General features: G+C 57.3%; 1 protein-coding gene across 1 annotated transcript; it reads left to right on the forward strand.

The window, feature by feature from the left end:
* Window positions 1–2822: 2822 nt before the first annotated feature.
* OPRD1 (opioid receptor delta 1) lies at window positions 2823–14703 on the forward strand. The gene is made up of 3 exons (XM_027740338.2): window positions 2823–3191; window positions 9545–9894; window positions 10717–14703. Exons 1-3 carry the CDS (start codon window positions 2902–2904, stop codon window positions 11247–11249), a joined length of 1173 nt encoding a protein of 390 aa, XP_027596139.1. The 5' UTR covers window positions 2823–2901; the 3' UTR covers window positions 11250–14703.
* Window positions 14704–17102: the final 2399 nt, after the last annotated feature.

Here is a 17102-nt window from a genome sequence, read left to right on the forward strand (position 1 = left end):
CCACCTTCCAGGTTGCTCCAACCTGGCCTTGGACACTTCCAGGGATCCAGGGGCAGCCACAGCTTCTCTGGGCAACCTGTGCCAGGGCCTCCCCACCCTCCCAGGGGAGATAAATTCATTTCATTGGGGAAACTCAGGGTGCAGAGAGAATTCCCAGCATCAGCAGTGGGGTTCAGGATTCTCTGTGCACCTCCAAGGGGTGATGCTCTCCTGTCCAACATGCCCCCCCCGCCTCAGTTTCCCCAATTTTGGAACCCCCGTCCACGGCAGTGGCCGGGCTGGGCAGGCGGAGCAGCAACAGCTGAGTGCAGGCAGATGAACACCGAAGCCCTTTTAAAGATTTTTCCATTTGTTTTATGTGTCCTCTGGGTTTATTTTTAACATTCCAGCCGGAAAAAAAAAAAAAAAAAAAAAAAAAGAATAAAATTAAAGCAACGCCGGAGCTGAGCCGAGAGGACGTGTTTGCTGAGACCTGCCAGGATGATTAGTCCTTTGCGGATAACCCCTTGGAAAAGGGTCAGGCTGGGGGCTCCGGCCGTGCCGGGGGCCAAGGAAAGGGATGAGTCCTCTTCCGAAGAGCTCCTCAGCCACGCTAAAAGCTGGTTTACACTCCTTGACCTGACGTTTTCCTCCCTCTGGGAGTGATCAGGAGCCCTCCTGCGTCAGAGCCGGGCAGGGCAGGGACTCAACACCTCGCTCTGGGTCTGGGAGGGGGTTTTCACCCCGGGAGGGTCCTTAAACCCCGTGTCCTGGACCGCGTGCAGCGTGTACCCCTCTGTGCTGCCTCGTCACAGGAATGGGAACACCCTCCAGGTAAAGAGGGTGGTGCATCCCAAGTGCAGCACCCAAGATATGCACATTAAATCCATCCCTGTGCTCCCAGTTCCTGACCGGATCCACCCCACCACCCCTCTGGGACAGAGCCAGGGCCACCAAACCCCTCTCTGTGCTGACAGAAACCCACGGCACGTTGTTCCTGCCTCCCCACTCAGCGGCCCTGGAGCTGGATACCATCTGAGCCATGGGATGAATGAAAAGCCATTAATTCCCTCCTGGGCGTTTTTATGAGGCTCTTGATGAAACGTCTGGATGCTTCAGCACTGCAGGAGTTTGATGCTGGCAGAGCTCTGTGCAGACTGAAAACCCCGTCTCCAGGGTTGAACCAGCTGCTGGTCTCTTGTCCTGTGTCCCCTAATCCACCCCTCCTGAGCCAAAAGCACCCAAAACTGCCCCAAATCATCCTCTGGCAGACCCAGCGCTGCCCCAGGGCAGTGAATTAATCCATCCCCAAAGCAAATAGAGGGGGACACCCCAAATGTAGGTACCCCCTCATCCACTGGGGTTCTGGGAGAAATGAGGCTCCTTCCTCTCGGCTTTGCAGACCCTGAAAGGGGGGAGCCCTGCCAGAGGAGGGGGGTCCTGCCCCACGGCTGGTAAGGATCCTTGGAAAGGGTAGGGTGACCCTCAGCACCCCACAAAGCCCAGCTCTGCTGAGCAGGTGGTGTTGATGGGTCTGTGCCTGCCCCCCCACCCTGCAGCTTCCCCCCAAACCCCTCAACCTGCAGCAGCATCTCTCCTAAGACCCCCAGCATCCCTCCCTATCCCTCCCAAGCTTCCCTCCTAAGTCCCCGCAGCACTGCTCCCCAAATCCCTCTTCAGCACCCCCCAAACCCTTCACCCAGAGCACCCTTCCATCTTCCCCCTGCCCAGCATCCTTACAAAGCCCCCCACTGCCAGTATCCCTCCAATTCCCTCCTGAATCCCCCTGTAACCTCCTCCCAAACCTCCTCAGCACCCCACACCCACCCCAACCCACCCAGCACCCCTCAACACAACAACATATGTGGGGGGGGGGGAGAAGAGAGAGGGGGGAAAAGGCACGGAGTGGAGGGGACTGGAGAGACCCCAGCTTTGCTTTGGGGACAAGGGGGATGGTTGTGTCCCCCCCCTTTCTTCTACTTCCAGACAAAGAAAACCCAAAACAGCTATAACGTCGGGATCCACCTCAGCCCCCCCTCAGCCCGGGGACCCCCGGGACGTTTGGGGCCGCCCCCGCAGCCCTCGCCGGCTCCGGGGGTGGGCGACAGGCAGGGATAGGGGAAGGCAGGGACCGGGAGGGATGTGGGGACAGACAGGGGTTGGGGTGGGGAAGACAGGCAGGGACGGAGGGGAGAGGCAGGGATGGGGAGGAGGGAGCGCAGGTCCAGGGACCTGGGTGGTGGGAAGGGAAGCAGGAATTGCGGGGGGGGGGCGGGGGTAAGGCAGAGGCTGGGAAGGCAGGGACCGGGAGAGGAGGTTGGAGGGGATTGGGGGAGAGAGAGACAAGCGGGGCGGGGGCGGGGGGCGCAGGTAGGGATCCGGGGGGGAGAAAGGCAGGGAGGAACGGAGGGATGGGGGGAGGCAGGGAGGGAATGAGGGGGGAAGGCAGGGATAGGGGGGACAGGCAGGGATGGGGTGGGAGGGGAAGGGATGCGGGGAGCAGGTAGGGATGAGGGGAGCAGGTAGAGAGAGGGGGAGCAGGTAGGCATGAGGGGACGCAAATAGGGATGAAGGAAAAAGAGACCGGGGAGGGAAGATAAGGATCTGCCGCGGGGAGGAAGGCAGGGACGGAGAGGGAGGGGGGGGACAGGTAGGGAGCAGGGGGAGAGGATAGCAGGGAAGGAGCGGGGGGAACAGGCAGGGAGCGGGGGGCTGCAGGCGGGCGGGCGGGCGGGGGGGGCGGGCAGGCGAACAGGACCGCCCCCGGCCCCACGTGGCTCGGGGGACACGCGGGTTTATAAAGCGTCCCCGGCCCCGCGCGGGTGCGGGAGCGGCATCGGCACCGGGCGGGAGCGGGGCTCGAACCCTCGGCGCTCGGGTGCGCCCCGGGAGCCCCGGCGGGGCCACGGCAGCCCGCGGGCCATGGAGCTGCCCATGGATGTGCCCATGGATGCGCCCATGGATGCGCCCATGGAGCTGAGCACGGTGCTGCCCTCGGTGCTGCCCTCCGTGCTGCCCTCGGCCGCAGCCACCCCCTGGGGCAACGGCACCGCCTGGGCCCCCCTGCCCGGGCACGGGGGCAACGAGACGGGCCCGCAGAGGGCCAAGAACGCCACGTCCATCCTGATCGCCATCGTCATCACCGCGCTCTACTCCGTGGTGTGCGTGGTGGGGCTGCTGGGAAACGTCCTGGTCATGTACGGCATCGTCAGGTGAGAGCGGGGCACGGCGAGGGTGGGCACGGGGTGGGTGGGCACCGGGAGCCGCGGCGGGCCGGGGGTGGGTGTGCAGCACGTGCGAGGTGTGAGAGGGCAAGAGGAGCGGGTGTGCACCGAGTGTGAGACAGCGGCAGGGCTGAGCGTGCAGAGAGGGGTGAGTGTGCACACCGGGATCGTGTGGGCGCGTCAGGAGCGAGGGTGAGTGTGAGTGAGGGTGAGCGTGAGTGAGGGTGAGTGTGCACCGGGGGTGAGACAGCACCGGGACCGAGTGTGTGCCACGTGTGAACCAGCAGCAAAGTGAGGGTGCACGAGGGATGAGTGTGGGTGTGCCCGGGGTGTGAATCTGAGTGTGCCCGGGGTGTGAGCCAGCGGCTCAGGGAGGGAGGAGGAGGAGGGAGGGTGGGCGCGCACCGGGTGCTTGTGAGCGGGCGGCACCGAGATGGGTGGGACAGGTGTGTGACACGCGTGCGACACGCGTGTGTGTGTGAGGAGGGGTCCAGGGGCTGTGCGAGGGGTAAAAGCAGAGGCTGTGTGTGGACGGAGCAGCTCGGGGGGTGCAGGGGAGCCGTGTTTGGGGGGACGGCCCGACCCCAGCAGTGCTGAGTGTCCCCTCGCCCCGTGTGAGGGAGAGGAGCCGCAGGGCTGGTCGCGCCGGGGGCTGGGAGCTGCTCTGCCCCCCGCAGCCGGGGATAGAGGGGCTGGTGGGCTCCCACTGGCACCACCCCACTCCGTGAGTGGGAATTACCCATCCAGCCCGTTCCCAGCTCCCGCTCGTGCCGGCAGCTCCCGCAGCCGCCTGACTCCTGCTTTGCTCTAACAAAGAGCAGGAGCCGCGTGGCCCGGCCCCGCTCCCACCCCGGCCGAGCTGTCCCTGAGCCCCTCGGTGGGGGGTACCAGCTCCAGCGGCACAGAGACCCCCCCTCCTGTCCCGGGGGACCCCAAACCCTCCTTTGGATCCATCCAGGACCTCGGCACCTTTGTTGAGGCTGTCCCTGGGCAGGGAGGGGGGCTGAGGGGTCTCTGCACCCCAGGACAAGCAACAGGACCCCAACTCCCCCCATGTTAAAGACAGGGCACTGCTGTATCCAGCCTGGCACTGGTGCTGAGGTCCAAAATCTCCTGCCAGACCCTTTGTCCGAGACACTGGTTGGTCCTGCCTGAACAAGAGGGAATATGGGACAATAAAGCCGAGTCTTGCAGAGCACAGGACCAGCACCAGCAGTGGGGTTGGCAGAGCCCACTCCATGGCCCCCAGACCCCGCTGGCAGTGGAGGACTGGGCTGTGCTCACTGACACACTGCTGTCACACTCTGCACTGGCACAGACTCCAGCACCTCCAGCCTGGCAAGAGGGAGCACGAGGGTCTCACTGGGTGCTGGGCTTTGCAGCTCCCCCTCCCACACTGGAGGGGTCTTTTCCTGGGCGTCCAGGATTTGTGGGATTAATCCCAATCACCTCAGGGGTTGTTGTAACCCCAGCCTGGCCAAGACCCTGGGGCCAAACCAGAGCTGGTGGCTTGATCTAAGCAACCCTGCCAAATCCCCACTTTTTAACCATTTCCACACCCCTTTTCCCATCCCTTTCAGTCCACGGGGATGGTTACAGGAGGTCAGCACAGCCCAACACTGCCTGTGCACGGGGATAAATGTGGTGACTCACCGGAGGGGAGGAAATGAGCCTGAAACGTGTCCGTGAGCCACTCTGGGCTGACCATCACCCTCGTGAGATCACCCTCACCACCCCAGCTCCCCACTCTTTGGGTTATGCTTTCAACCATCCTGCGGGGTGGGTGAGGGGGACGGGGGTTGGGGTGTCACTCCCTGACCTGACCTGACACCCGACAGGATTTTTCACCCGCTCGAAGCGGAGTTAAAAATGAGCCCTGGTCTGAAAAAGCAAACTGAGGTAATTGCAGCAGAGCCAGAGCCACGAGCGGTGTCAGGGTGAGGGATGGGTGTTATTAGACCCCCTCCAGCTGGTTCTGCTCGGCAGGGAGAGGGGAGGGCGTTTTAAAGAGAACAATGTCATGTGCAAACAACATCCTCCCTGTTTTACTCACTGAGTAACCTGATTCTACTGATCCACAGATCCCATCACCGTGGCTTCTAGCCCCCCCTTTTCCACCTGATTCTGGAATTAAACACAGAATCATAGAATTATGGAATGGTTTAGGTTGGAAGGGACTTTAAGACCATTCGTTCCACCCCCTGCCACTGGCAGGGACACCTTCCACTATCCCAGGTTGCTCCAGGCCCTGTCCAGCTTGGCTTTGAACACTTCCAGGGATAGGGAATATCTCCCAAGGAATGAATAAACACTGTCCTCCTAGCTCCTGGGTCAGGAGTGGCTGTGGTGACGTGCCCTCGTCCTTTCCATGGCCAAACCTGCCAGGAGTCTCCCAGGGTTCCTTGGCAGAGTTGTTCCACACCAGCAGGGTTTGGGCCAGGACTGGGGATGAGCCGTGTCCGTGCAGGACAGGGCTGTGAGCTGGAATCAGCTCGGGTTCAGACCTCACTGCCAGGGAGATGTTGGTGTTTGCCTTGTGCCATCCTCCTTGTGCCAGCTCCTGCTGTCTGGGCAGGGTACCTGGGCAGTCTGGAAGCACGGCTGGAGCACATCCTGCTGACTCAGGGACCCCCGGGGACCACGCTGAGTGCCAGGAGCAGGCGGACACAGGACCTGCTCCACAGCTCCCAGCTCCCATCCACGCACTGGGAGGGAGCCCAGCACACCCAGCACCCTCCCCACCACAGCTCTGGCCAGCATTGCCATTCCCACTGCTTTTAAAAACACCCTCGGAAGCAATTTGCAGCTGCGAGCTCAGGCCTGCGAGTGCCCCCCATCCCTCTCGAGCCCATCAGCCCCCTGCCAGCTCCCACACAGGCTGCAGGGACAGCTGGGTGCAGGCTTTGTTAAGCCAGGCTCTGCCAGGCAGTGGCTTTTTAGCAGCTCCAGGAGTTTTTTCTTTCACTTGTTATTCACTTTTTCTTTCGCTTATTTATTTTCCGAGAGGTTTGGAGAGGGGGGGTCCCTACTTAGGAGTCCAGCCTGGAAAGCAGAGCTGCCCTGTGCTTGTTCCATCCCCTCCCTCCCCTCCTCTCCATCAACACCTCCCAGACTGTTCCGTTCAAGTGCGTGGTAGCTTCCCAATCAAGGCACTCGCTTAATTACGAAGGGTTTGGCAGCCTAGGGAGCTCCATCAGCAGCAGAGGATGGTTCTCTCTAATGGGGGCAATAAACCTCTTTTCTGCAGCAGCAGCTTCGTTTGCAGCTCGGGGGGGTCACCAGGATGGACCCCCCACCCTGTGCAGTGGGTTGGAACCTCAGCCCAAGCCTGGAAGGGGCTGAATCCTGCCCCAAAACCCCGGTGCTGAGGGATAAATTGTCATCCCCATCATCCCAGTTATCCCCATCCCCATCTCAGTCAACCTCATCATCCCAGTCACCTCCTCATCCCAGTTATCCCCATCACCATCCCAGTCAACCCATCATCCCAGTTATCCCCATCATCCCAGTCACCTCCTCATCCCAGTTACCCCCATCACCATCCCAGTTATCCCCATCATCCCACTCCTCCTCCTCATCATCCCACTTATCTCCATCATCCCAGTCGTCACTGCTTTGCCCTCACCAGCCCCATCCTGCCCGGGGAGGGGGCAACAGCCTCAGACCCTCCTCTCCCCCACCCCTGGCACATCTGGCAGGGGTTGGGAAGTGCTTACCCAGCACATCTGGCAGAGCACAGAATGAATAGCTGATTTTTTTTTTTTTTGCCCCATTTTACTCAAAAACCCAGAGCCCAAGGACGTGTGAATGTACCCGAACCGACCGTTTGTTTGCAGGAGAGGCAAAACCTGTCACTGCCACAAATTCTCAGCTTTTTTTTTTTGTTTAACCTGGAAGGAAACTTTTCCGAGAGATGCATTTGCAAAAGCGCCTGGAAAATAACACTAAAGAGAACTGAAAAGGACTTTTCAAGGGCAAGACATTTTTAATGCCGTATTTTAAACAAATAAATAAATAAATAATAAAAAAACCCAAAAACGAAAGCTCAACTCGAATATTTCCACCCTTGGGCAAGGGGCTGCCATTTGCAGCCGTGGTGAAGGAGACAAGGAACACTGTTGGAGCTGGGATGAGCTGCTGTTTTCTATTTTTTTCCCAGACAGAAACGGGTTTTGCAGCCTCCAGCTCCTGGTCCCCACTGACACGCTCTCCTGACCTGCTGAGAGGCAGAAAAGACAAATGGAAGGGGTTGGGCAGCACCACCAATCCCAGTCTGATTTCCATCTCTCTTGTAGGTTCCCTTCAGGGACTGGAAGGCCACAGTTAGGTCACCCCAAAGCTTCTCTTCTTTCCTACCCCAACCTGCTGTCCTGGGGGCAGGAAGGGACCTTAAAGTCCATCTTGTTCCACTCCCCTGCCGTGGTCAGGGAACACCTCCCACTAGCCCAGGTTGCTCCAAGCCCCATCCAACCTGGCCTTGGACACTTGGGGCAGCCACAGCTTCTCTGGGCAACCTGTGCCAGGGCCTCCCCACCCTCACAGGGGAGAATTTCTCCCTAATACCTGATCCAAATGTGCCCTCTGCCAGTCTGAAACCGTCTTGCCCCTGTCTGCCCATATAAAAAGTCCCTCTCCGTCTATTTTATAAGAACTCCAAGGAAAACCACCTTTTCATCCAGCAGCCAAGGGTTTCTCTCCCCGCTCCCTGACCCACCCCAGCGATGCCACGGGCAGGTTTAGCCATGCACAGAGATGCTTGTGTGCAAAGCCCGTTCTTAATTAATTAGGGTGCATCCAAACGAGCTCGAGGCTGCCGAGGATGCTCAGAGCTCCAAGGATTTGCTGGGAGGGAGTTCAGGGAAGGGCTGGAGCTGCTGGTGTAGCCCTGCCCTTAACCCAGTAAAGAGCCACAGAGCTGCCCCCACCCCACGTGTTGCTCTTTGGGGACCCCCAGCAGACCCCTTGGCATCCACTTCCAACCCACCACAACACTCAGAGCATCCTCTTGAGCAGCTCCTGCGGGGCTGGATGCTCCCAGGGTGCACACACACACATCCCTGCTGCCCTGGCATCCACCAAGACTTCGCCTCATCCCTTCAGGAACGGTTTGGGCACGCAGGACCAGGCGTTTCTCTTGCCATGATGTGACAAGGACCAGAGCCAGCCCTTGCCAAATGCCCCAGGAGAATCAGCCAGGCTTCCCCAAAGGTTCTGGAGCTCCAGGCTGGCTAATTGGGCTGCTTCCAGATGGCCTGTTTCCGGGGGTAATCGATCCGATTTCTGCAGGGAAGCAGGCGGGATAATCACGGGTTACTGGGTGGAAAATCAGGTGGAGGAGGGTTAGGGGGGGATAAAGGACGTGGATGCAACTGAGTCAGGGAAACGGAGTAAATTGATCTCTTCGGAGAATTGACTTCTCTGGAAAGTTCTTTATTCCTTTGAATAGAGACAGGCATGGATTGAGTGCCACGTCCCTGGACATGGGATGACCACTGTGGCAGGGTCCGAGCCCCATGTTCTGTAGGGTCCCAGCCCCATGTTCTGCAGGTCCCAGCTCAGCACGTGGGAGTGTCACCCCCTGCTCAGGCACCAGGATTCAGTGGGTGCCATCCCTGCCTGTGACAGAGGGTGGAACTGCATGAGCTTTAAGGTCCCTTCCAACCCAAACCATTCTGGGATTCTGTGATTTTATGACTTTAACACACACTAAACGCCTGCAAGAACACAAGTGTAGAATCATAGAATCATGGAATGGTTTGGATTGGAAGGGACCTTAAAGTTCATCTCATTCCACCCCCTGCCATGGGCAGGGACACCTCCCACTGTCCCAGGTTGCTCCAAGTCCTGTCCAACCTGGCCTTGGACACTTGCAGGGATGGGGCAGTCACAGCTTCTCTGGGCAACCTCCCCACCCTCACAGAGAAGAATTTATCCCTAATATCCCATATAACCCTGCCCTCTGGCAGTGGAAAGCCATTCCCCCTTGTCCTGTCACTCCAGGCCCTTGTAAACAGTCTCTTTCCTGTAAATAGTCCCTCTCCATCTTTCCTGTCAGCTCATTCAGGCACTGAAAGGCCACAATTAGAACACCCTGGAGCCTTCTCTTCTCCAGGCTGAACAACCCCAATTCTCTCAGTGTTTCCTCACAGCAGAGCTGCTCCATCCCTCTGATCAGCTCCGTGGTCTCCTCTGGACTCGCTCCAACAGCTCAATGCCCTTCCTCAACGTGCTCCCTGGGGCGCCTGGAAGGGCTCTGAGCACCCTGATGCTGCAGAAAGGTCCCATCACGACACATCCCTGTGCCCCCCACCCTGACCCCCTGTGGCCTCTCCCTTCCCCAGGTACACCAAGATGAAGACGGCCACCAACATCTACATCTTCAACCTGGCGCTGGCCGACGCGCTGGCCACCAGCACGCTGCCCTTCCAGAGCGCCAAGTACCTCATGGAGACCTGGCCCTTCGGGGAGCTGCTCTGCAAGGTGGTGCTCTCCATTGACTACTACAACATGTTCACCAGCATCTTCACCCTCACCATGATGAGCGTGGACCGCTACGTCGCCGTGTGCCACCCGGTCAAGGCCCTGGACTTCCGGACGCCGGCCAAGGCCAAGATCATCAACGTCTGCATCTGGGTGCTCTCCTCCCTCATCGGGGTGCCCATCATGGTCATGGCGGTCACCAAGACAAAAGGCAAGTGGCTTTTTGGGGACATGTCCCCTCCTGTCCCATCCGTCCATCCCAGGGGTGATCTGGTGAACCTGACACCCGGCCCTGTAGCAGGTTTGGGGTCAGTGTGGGCACCTCTCCATGGGACCATAAGTGTGCCATGTTGTGGAAAAGGCATCATGGTGTTAGTTTTCCGTCTTGGAAACCATCCCAGAAATTGCCTTCCCTTCCCCTTAAGGCTGGGACACCACACCCTTCTCCAGTCCAACCAGTGCCTCTTCCCCGCTCCTGGGGTGCAAACTGGTTAGAGTATGGAGCTAATAATGCCAACCACTGAACCAAAGGTTCAACTCCCATGCTGGCCATTCCCTTAAGAGTTGGACTTGATGATCTTCATGGATCCCTTCCAACTCAGAATATTCTATGAATATCTGAAATCAGGTTCCTAAAAACACCCCCGGTAGTGCTGTGAAGTCCCCAGCTGGCCCACACTGAGATCTGCAGTTCCAGTGTGGGGACAGCAGCCCTTGGCTGCTGGGAAAGCTCTGGGCATCCCGAGGAAGGGGACAGGTCTCAGTAAAAGGTGACATGGGGATGTGTCCACCACAGGGGTTGGGAGGATGCAGCGTGGGGATGGCCCAGGAGGCTCTGCAGGGAAGAGGTCACTGCACCCCCTGTATCCCCTCAGCACCCTGTGGGCTGGTGGCTCTGGGGAGCCTCTGCCAAGAGCTGGCAGGTGGGAATGCATCTCCCTGAGGTTTCAACATGCCCAGCCACGACCAGAAGGCCGAGTATCCAGAGCAGAGCCTCCCCCAGCTCCCTCCCTGACCCTCCTCTCCCCCGCAGACGGGATGGTGCTGTGCACCCTGCAGTTCCCCAACCCTCCCATCTACTGGGACACCGTCACCAAGATCTGCGTCTTCATCTTCGCCTTCCTGGTGCCCATCCTGGTCATCACCATCTGCTACGGGCTGATGATCCTGCGCCTGAAGAGCGTCCGCCTCCTCTCGGGCTCCAAGGAGAAGGACCGGAACCTGCGGCGCATCACGCGCATGGTGCTGGTGGTGGTGGCCGCCTTCATCATCTGCTGGACCCCCATCCACATCTTCGTCATCGTCTGGACGCTGGTGGACATCGACAAGAAGAACCCCTACGTGGTGGCCAGCCTGCACTTCTGCATCGCCCTGGGCTACACCAACAGCAGCCTCAACCCCGTCCTCTACGCCTTCCTGGACGAGAACTTCAAGCGGTGCTTCCGGGAGTTCTGCCTGCCCTTCCGAGCCCGCGTGGACCAGAACAGCTTCTCCCGCGCCCGGAACACCACGAGGGAGCGGGTGTCCACCTGCACGCCCTCGGAGGCCCCCAACAAGCCGGCATGACTAGGCGTGGGCAGCCCCCAGCGGGGCTGCCGGGGCCGCGGAGGGGACGACCTGCGCTCGGAGGTCACCCAGGTCACCACCACGGAGTTCTGAGCAGAGCGGTGGCACCGCTGGGTGACGCCCCGGGGGTTGTGCCCACAATGACTGCAAAGACTTTGGTCGTCCCGGAGAAGCGGGATGGGGGAACTGGGACTCGCCAGGCAGTGTAAGGAGAGGATCGGGACAAGAGGTGACCTGGGCAGAGCTGCTCTGCTGCTGCTCCCACCTCAACCAAGGCCACCCAACAAGGGCTGTCACCCTCCCAAACGTGGCTCTCTGCAGAGCCCAGGACACCAGGACTGCAATGTCCATGTGCTTCACCTCCTGGGCCAAGGTGGCACCATAACCCATGGCAAGAGGGGAAACGCTCCCGTGGCATAAGGGGACTGTGCCAGGGGGTGATTGTGGGACCATGGAATCATTCAGGTTGGAAAAGCCCTCTGAGATCGTGGAGTCCAACCATTCCCCCAGCACTGCCGAGGCCACCACTGACCCATGTCCCCGAGTGCCAGATCCACATGGTTTTAAATCCCTGCAGGGATGGGGACTCCACTACTGCCCTGGGCAGCTGTGCCAGGGCTGGGCAACCTTTTCAGTGAAGAAATGTTTTCTAATATCCAACTTAAACCTCTCCTGGCATGACCTGAGGCTGTTTCCTCTGCCAGATCATGGGACTTCAGTCCATCCCTCTCTGAGCTGTGTCCAAAAAAACAACCAGAGCTGGGAAGAGAAAATGATGCCGCTTCAAAGACTGTAATTAAAGAGCTCCAGCTCCACACCTGGAGTCCTTCAATCTGGGACTGCTCCCAGAGAAGAACTTTCTATCAATAATGTCATTAATCTGTTATTTAGAGACCTCTGACTGCAGCCAGGGCAGCCCTGGACATGGGTGTGATGCTGGGAATACGGATACAGCCAGGGCACACCTGAAGCTCACCCTGTACCATGTGCCAATGCCAAATTCCCCATGCCCCCTGTCCATCAGGGTGACAGTGAACTGATGAAGATATTAAGCCTGAGAAGAACCTCATTAAGGGAGCAATTTGTGGGAACTCGAGTTGCTTCTCGCAGTGCTAAAGCAATTAGGATGGAATAACAGGCAGTGCCAAGGGCTCTCCCTTCCCTGCCCATCAGGAGAAGGATGAGCAACAGCACTGCCCAGAGTTCCATAGCAGAGACAAAAAGGATAGGATGGGGGTTGTGTTATTTTTTTTTAAGGAGAAGATGAAAAAACTATCCCCTTTCTTTCACAGTTCCCCAAGCAGGGACAGAGGCTGTGCAGGCACCGAGAAAGGACCCACAGCCTGCAAGAGGCAGAGGTTTGGGGGTTTCAGCTCTCATCTGGATGGAGCAGCATCCCCCCAGAGGCATGGCTGAGCTCCAGCTCCCATCACATCCTGCAGGAACCACCATCCAGGAACCTCTGGACCACATCACCTGCAGCTGAACCGTGACTGATGGGTCCTCCCACTCCCTGAATCCCCCCGTCAGCCCCGCCCCACATCCCTGAGCCACCACTTTTCCTTGCTGTCCCCCTTCCCACCGTCATTGCCAGGCAGTCAGACAGCCCGGGGAGGAGGAGGGGGATGCTTGGAGGAAGCAGGAATGGCAGTGACTGGACAAATTGGTGCAGCTGGAGGAAGCAGGCGAGCGCTGGGGGCACCTGGGGCTCATGGGCTGGAGGCAGAGCCTGTCTTGTGTCTGGTTTCTCCAGTTGCATCAATTTAGGCTAATAACGGCCATTACCTCTCCTCAGCAGCCCCACCTTTCTCCAGAGCCTGTGGAAATTGCAGCCTTCCCTGTTAGGAAGACATGAGGCAACCAAAACCAATTTCTTTTTCAAAGGAATCAAATAGGGTGAAATTGCCCATTTGGGTCTCAAATTGGCTGTGCCAGCGGATCCTCCTCCTCTGCCTGCACTCTGTCAACCTGCCACAGGCAAAAGCCTCTTGCTCAGTGTTACATCCACTTGGACATCTCCAGCTCATGCCCAGGGCTCCTCAGGATCCCTCTGCAGGCACAGATGGAGTCCTGGATCACTGGCTTGGGTTCCTCATCCTCTGCTGCCACAACTCGTGGAGCATCGGGCGAGGGAAAGCAGGGTCAGCTCCAGGGCAGGAACTGGGGGGAAACCCCCGAGGTCCCACAAAGCTGAGCTTCAGCTCCTTGAAAAGAGAGACTGAAGTGTCCAGAGGATTGCAGACCATCCTTTAGCTGTCCACCCCCACCCACCCCCAGGGCAGAACTCTCAGCAGCCTGTGGTGGGAAAGGTTTGGAGCTGGTTGATGGCGAGCACTTGACCATGGTGGGATTTCAGGATGTCCCACCAGGCTGGACATCCCACGCTGTGGAGCAGGACATCTCGGGGTTCTCTCCTGGCTTGAGCATGAAGCTGAATTCCAGCTTGATATCTCAATTTGGGAGGCACCCCTAAAAAAACGTGGTGACCCTAAATCAGTGATCTCTTCAACCCGCCAGTGCCTCAGTGCTCCCTAAAATCCAACCCCGTGATCAAGGCTGGGAATGGCACAAGGGAGAGCAGCTTTTCCCACCACAGGGAAGGAACAGGGACACAGGGAAGGTGAATCCTGCCATCAGGGATGAGGCATCTCTGTCCTGGTGCAGCCCCTCCGAGGACATGTCATCGTGCTGGGGAGATGAGGGAGCCCCCCACGAGTGCTGGGGCCCGTGGGCTGCCCTGAGGCTCCGAAGGCAGTTCAGCCCCCCCATTTCCTGTCCCCACGGGGCCTTTTTTCCATCTGCCGAATTCCCAGCCTGCTGGGAAACGTGCCTGCCATGGCCTTAAAGCGGGTTAAGAGGCTCCAAGTCATTATTTTTTAAAATGCCACCGTGCTCGGGCAGAGCTCTGAGCCCGGGACACAGCGAGGAACGTGGCTTTGCTGAGCTCCGGGCTTGCTGACTGAAAGAAAGGCAGAATATTCCCGGGAAAAACAGGACATGGAGCACATGGGGTGACATGTGGATCTTGAGCATCCCGAGCTGGCAGCAGCCCAGCAGGGATCTGGGGGCTGATCCAGCTTCTCCCCCCCCAAAAACGCAGCTGCTCCAGCCCAAGGTTTGGGCTGGGAAACTGAGGACAAATCCTGGCCCAGGGAAACGCCACTGGGATGCTCAGAGGGAGCTCTGTGTGTATTTATATAAATATATCTGTGTGTATATGTGTCTATAGGTGTATGAAGTCAAAGTGACCCCCCCACCCCACCCCCTGCTATAGCAGCTGCCCCGTGTGTGATGGAGCTGAGTCCGCCGGGTCCACAGCACCTCACAAAGTGCTTCAGCCACTATTTCCAGCTCCAGCCCTCGGGATTTTGGGCCTTTTCAGTGGCATTTCTGTAAAGGAACCCTGCTTTCTAAAAAATAAAATAATAAAGCAAAATAAACTCGGAGATAGGAAGCAGTTTCCAGCTCTCCCGTGACTCTGGGGCATTGAAAATGAGCAGGGTCTGGCTCAGGGGGGTGTTTTGGGGAGTGATGGGAGAGGAAACACCCTCTAAATTTACTCTTTACTCTTCCCCGTGAGGGTGGTGAGGCCCTGGAATGGGTTTTCCAGAGAAGCTGTGGCTGCCCCATCCCTGGAAGTGTCCAAGGCCAGGTTGGACAGGGCTTGGAGTAACCTGGGACAGTGGAAGGTGTCCCTGCCCACGGCAGGGGTGGAATGAGATGAACTTTAAGGTCCCTTCCACCCCAAACCGTTCTACGATTCTAAATTCAAGTTCTAAAAGCTCGCATGGACTTGGAAAAAATCACCTTTGTGAACCCCTGAGGCCCTTTAGCTGAAGTTATTTCCAAGCCTTGAGTAATAAAAAGCCTCTGTTGCTGCTGGTCATCAAGATACAATTTTATTTTAACAGCCCAGCAGCTCAAAATCTGGCCCAAATTACATTTTTTGCAATTTAAATGCAAATGAGGATTTAGTGAAAAAGCAACAGAAACGGGTGTTGGAGCCTGAAACTCCTCTTGGGCTTAATGAGACTTTGCATTTTAAGGTATTTCTCACTTCTGCCCTGTCGTTTGTGAGTTCCCAGGGAAAGGGGGAACCATAAAGAGCACAAGGTGGGCATGTGAAATCCAGAATTCCAGCCCCGGGGTGGTGGAGCACCACTCCAGGACCCCTCTCCATCTCCCAGCTCCCTGGGAAATCGGAGCCAGGCACCGACTCCAGCGATTTCACAGCCCAGTTAAACCAGCAGCTGAATAATGCAGCGACCTGTGCCAGCACACGGGAGCTGCCACTCACCTCCCAGCTATTCCCAGGGACTTCTTCAGCCCAAAATCACGTTTTCTACTGCAGAAAACGTCCTTTCCCCCTTTTTTTCCTTTACTTAACCCACCGAATAATGAGCCCTGATGTATCAGGCTTTATTTTTACACGTGTGATTAATTGTGATGACGCTGGTTCCTTTGTCTGCAGGTTTAGGTCGATTTTGGAATTGCATTAATAATGCAGATGGCAATGAGTGGATTTGGCTTTTCCTGGGGAGGATTGGGCTGAGATCTCCCACCCTCCTCGCTCTGGAGTAGCCAGGGATGCATCCAGGCTCTCGGTCCTGCAGGGACGCTTGTCTTGCAATTCATCATTTAAAAGGGGAGAAAAAAAATCATTATGAATAATTCCTAGAGGGTTTTTTTTTTTTTTCTCCTTTCAGAGTTACAAATTCTCTCAGTCTGTGTTTTTTTTATTCCCTGGGCAAATGGGACTGGGAGGAAGGGAAGGGGGATTATGGGAGCACTGGGGCTCCTCCGGGCAGGGATGGAGCCACAACCCCATTCCCTCAGCTCCCAAGGGACGTCCTGAGCTGGGTGAAAAGTTTTCCTTCTTTTTGCCCTGTTGTTACAGGAGATGAACCAGAACTTCAGCAGTTCTGGGAGGGGGCAGAGACACCCACACATCACTTATTTCAGCCCAATTCCCGTCCCCAAGACACCCAACACGCTCCTCTACCAGGAACCACACCAGATAATTACTTATTCCAGTTATCCTGGGATGTACTGGCCAGATTCCAGCCTTAATGACAGGATTCAGGGAGGTGACATAGCCCAGTGCAAGGACCAAACCCTCTCTGTCGCTTGCAGACCCATCATTAAACCCCGACAACAGGCAGCTTGGCCATAATTAAAGCTCGTTTCCTCTTCCAGGCAGGAAAGGGAGAACAAGAAAACAATCCAGTGTCCTCCAAACCCTCCTGAAGACGCAATTCCCTCCTGCCAGATCCTGCAGTACCACTGCATAGGTAGAGTTTTTGCATCCAAAACAGCAACATGTTGAAAAAACACAGAAAAAAATCCCCCACAAACCCTTCAAACAACACCCAAAGTGCTTTTATTCTGGGGTCAGAAGCGCCCCACACCGCCAGGGCTGATCCTCTGCAGAGGCTAAAGCCCCCAAATTCCACTTTCCCACCTTTTGTCTGTAAATTAAAAGCCTTTTATGCACTTCCAATAGCAACAGATGGGGACTGGGAGTGCAGGGTTGGAGATGTTGACTGGGACCCCCTGGCAGTGAAGAAGGGTCTGGAAAGGTGGAAAACCTCCACCATGGACCGAGGCTGGATCCTGACACAGCCAGGGGTCCCCCCAAACCCTCCCCCAGGACCCAAATTCCTCCTCCTCATCCCCAAAACGCCCCCGATTCACTCAGTGAGTGCAAAACCTCGTTAATGAGACATTTCCCTTTCCTCAATTAAGTTATTTTCCTTCATCCCCCCTCTCCCCCTGCTGCGTGGGGGCTCATCCTTCCCCCAGTTTCCAGCAGCTTCCCACTGAAGTGTCACTCTGGCTCCCAAGACAACGGTG

This window comes from Pipra filicauda, unplaced genomic scaffold, assembly GCF_003945595.2.
Source record: "Pipra filicauda isolate LSUMZ 115617 unplaced genomic scaffold, ASM394559v2 scaffold219_size1829416_pilon, whole genome shotgun sequence".
Lineage (NCBI taxonomy): Eukaryota > Metazoa > Chordata > Aves > Passeriformes > Pipridae > Pipra > Pipra filicauda.

Bases quoted from the DNA above. Each gene is read 5' to 3' on its own strand.
- OPRD1 (XM_027740338.2), top strand. From the start codon at position 2,902: ATGGAGCTGCCCATGGATGTGCCCATGGATGCGCCCATGGATGCGCCC. The intron at 3,192-9,544 runs GTGAGAGCGGGG...TCCCTTCCCCAG, and splicing joins GTCATGTACGGCATCGTCAG to GTACACCAAGATGAAGACGG. The intron at 9,895-10,716 runs GCAAGTGGCTTT...TCTCCCCCGCAG, and splicing joins GGCGGTCACCAAGACAAAAG to ACGGGATGGTGCTGTGCACC.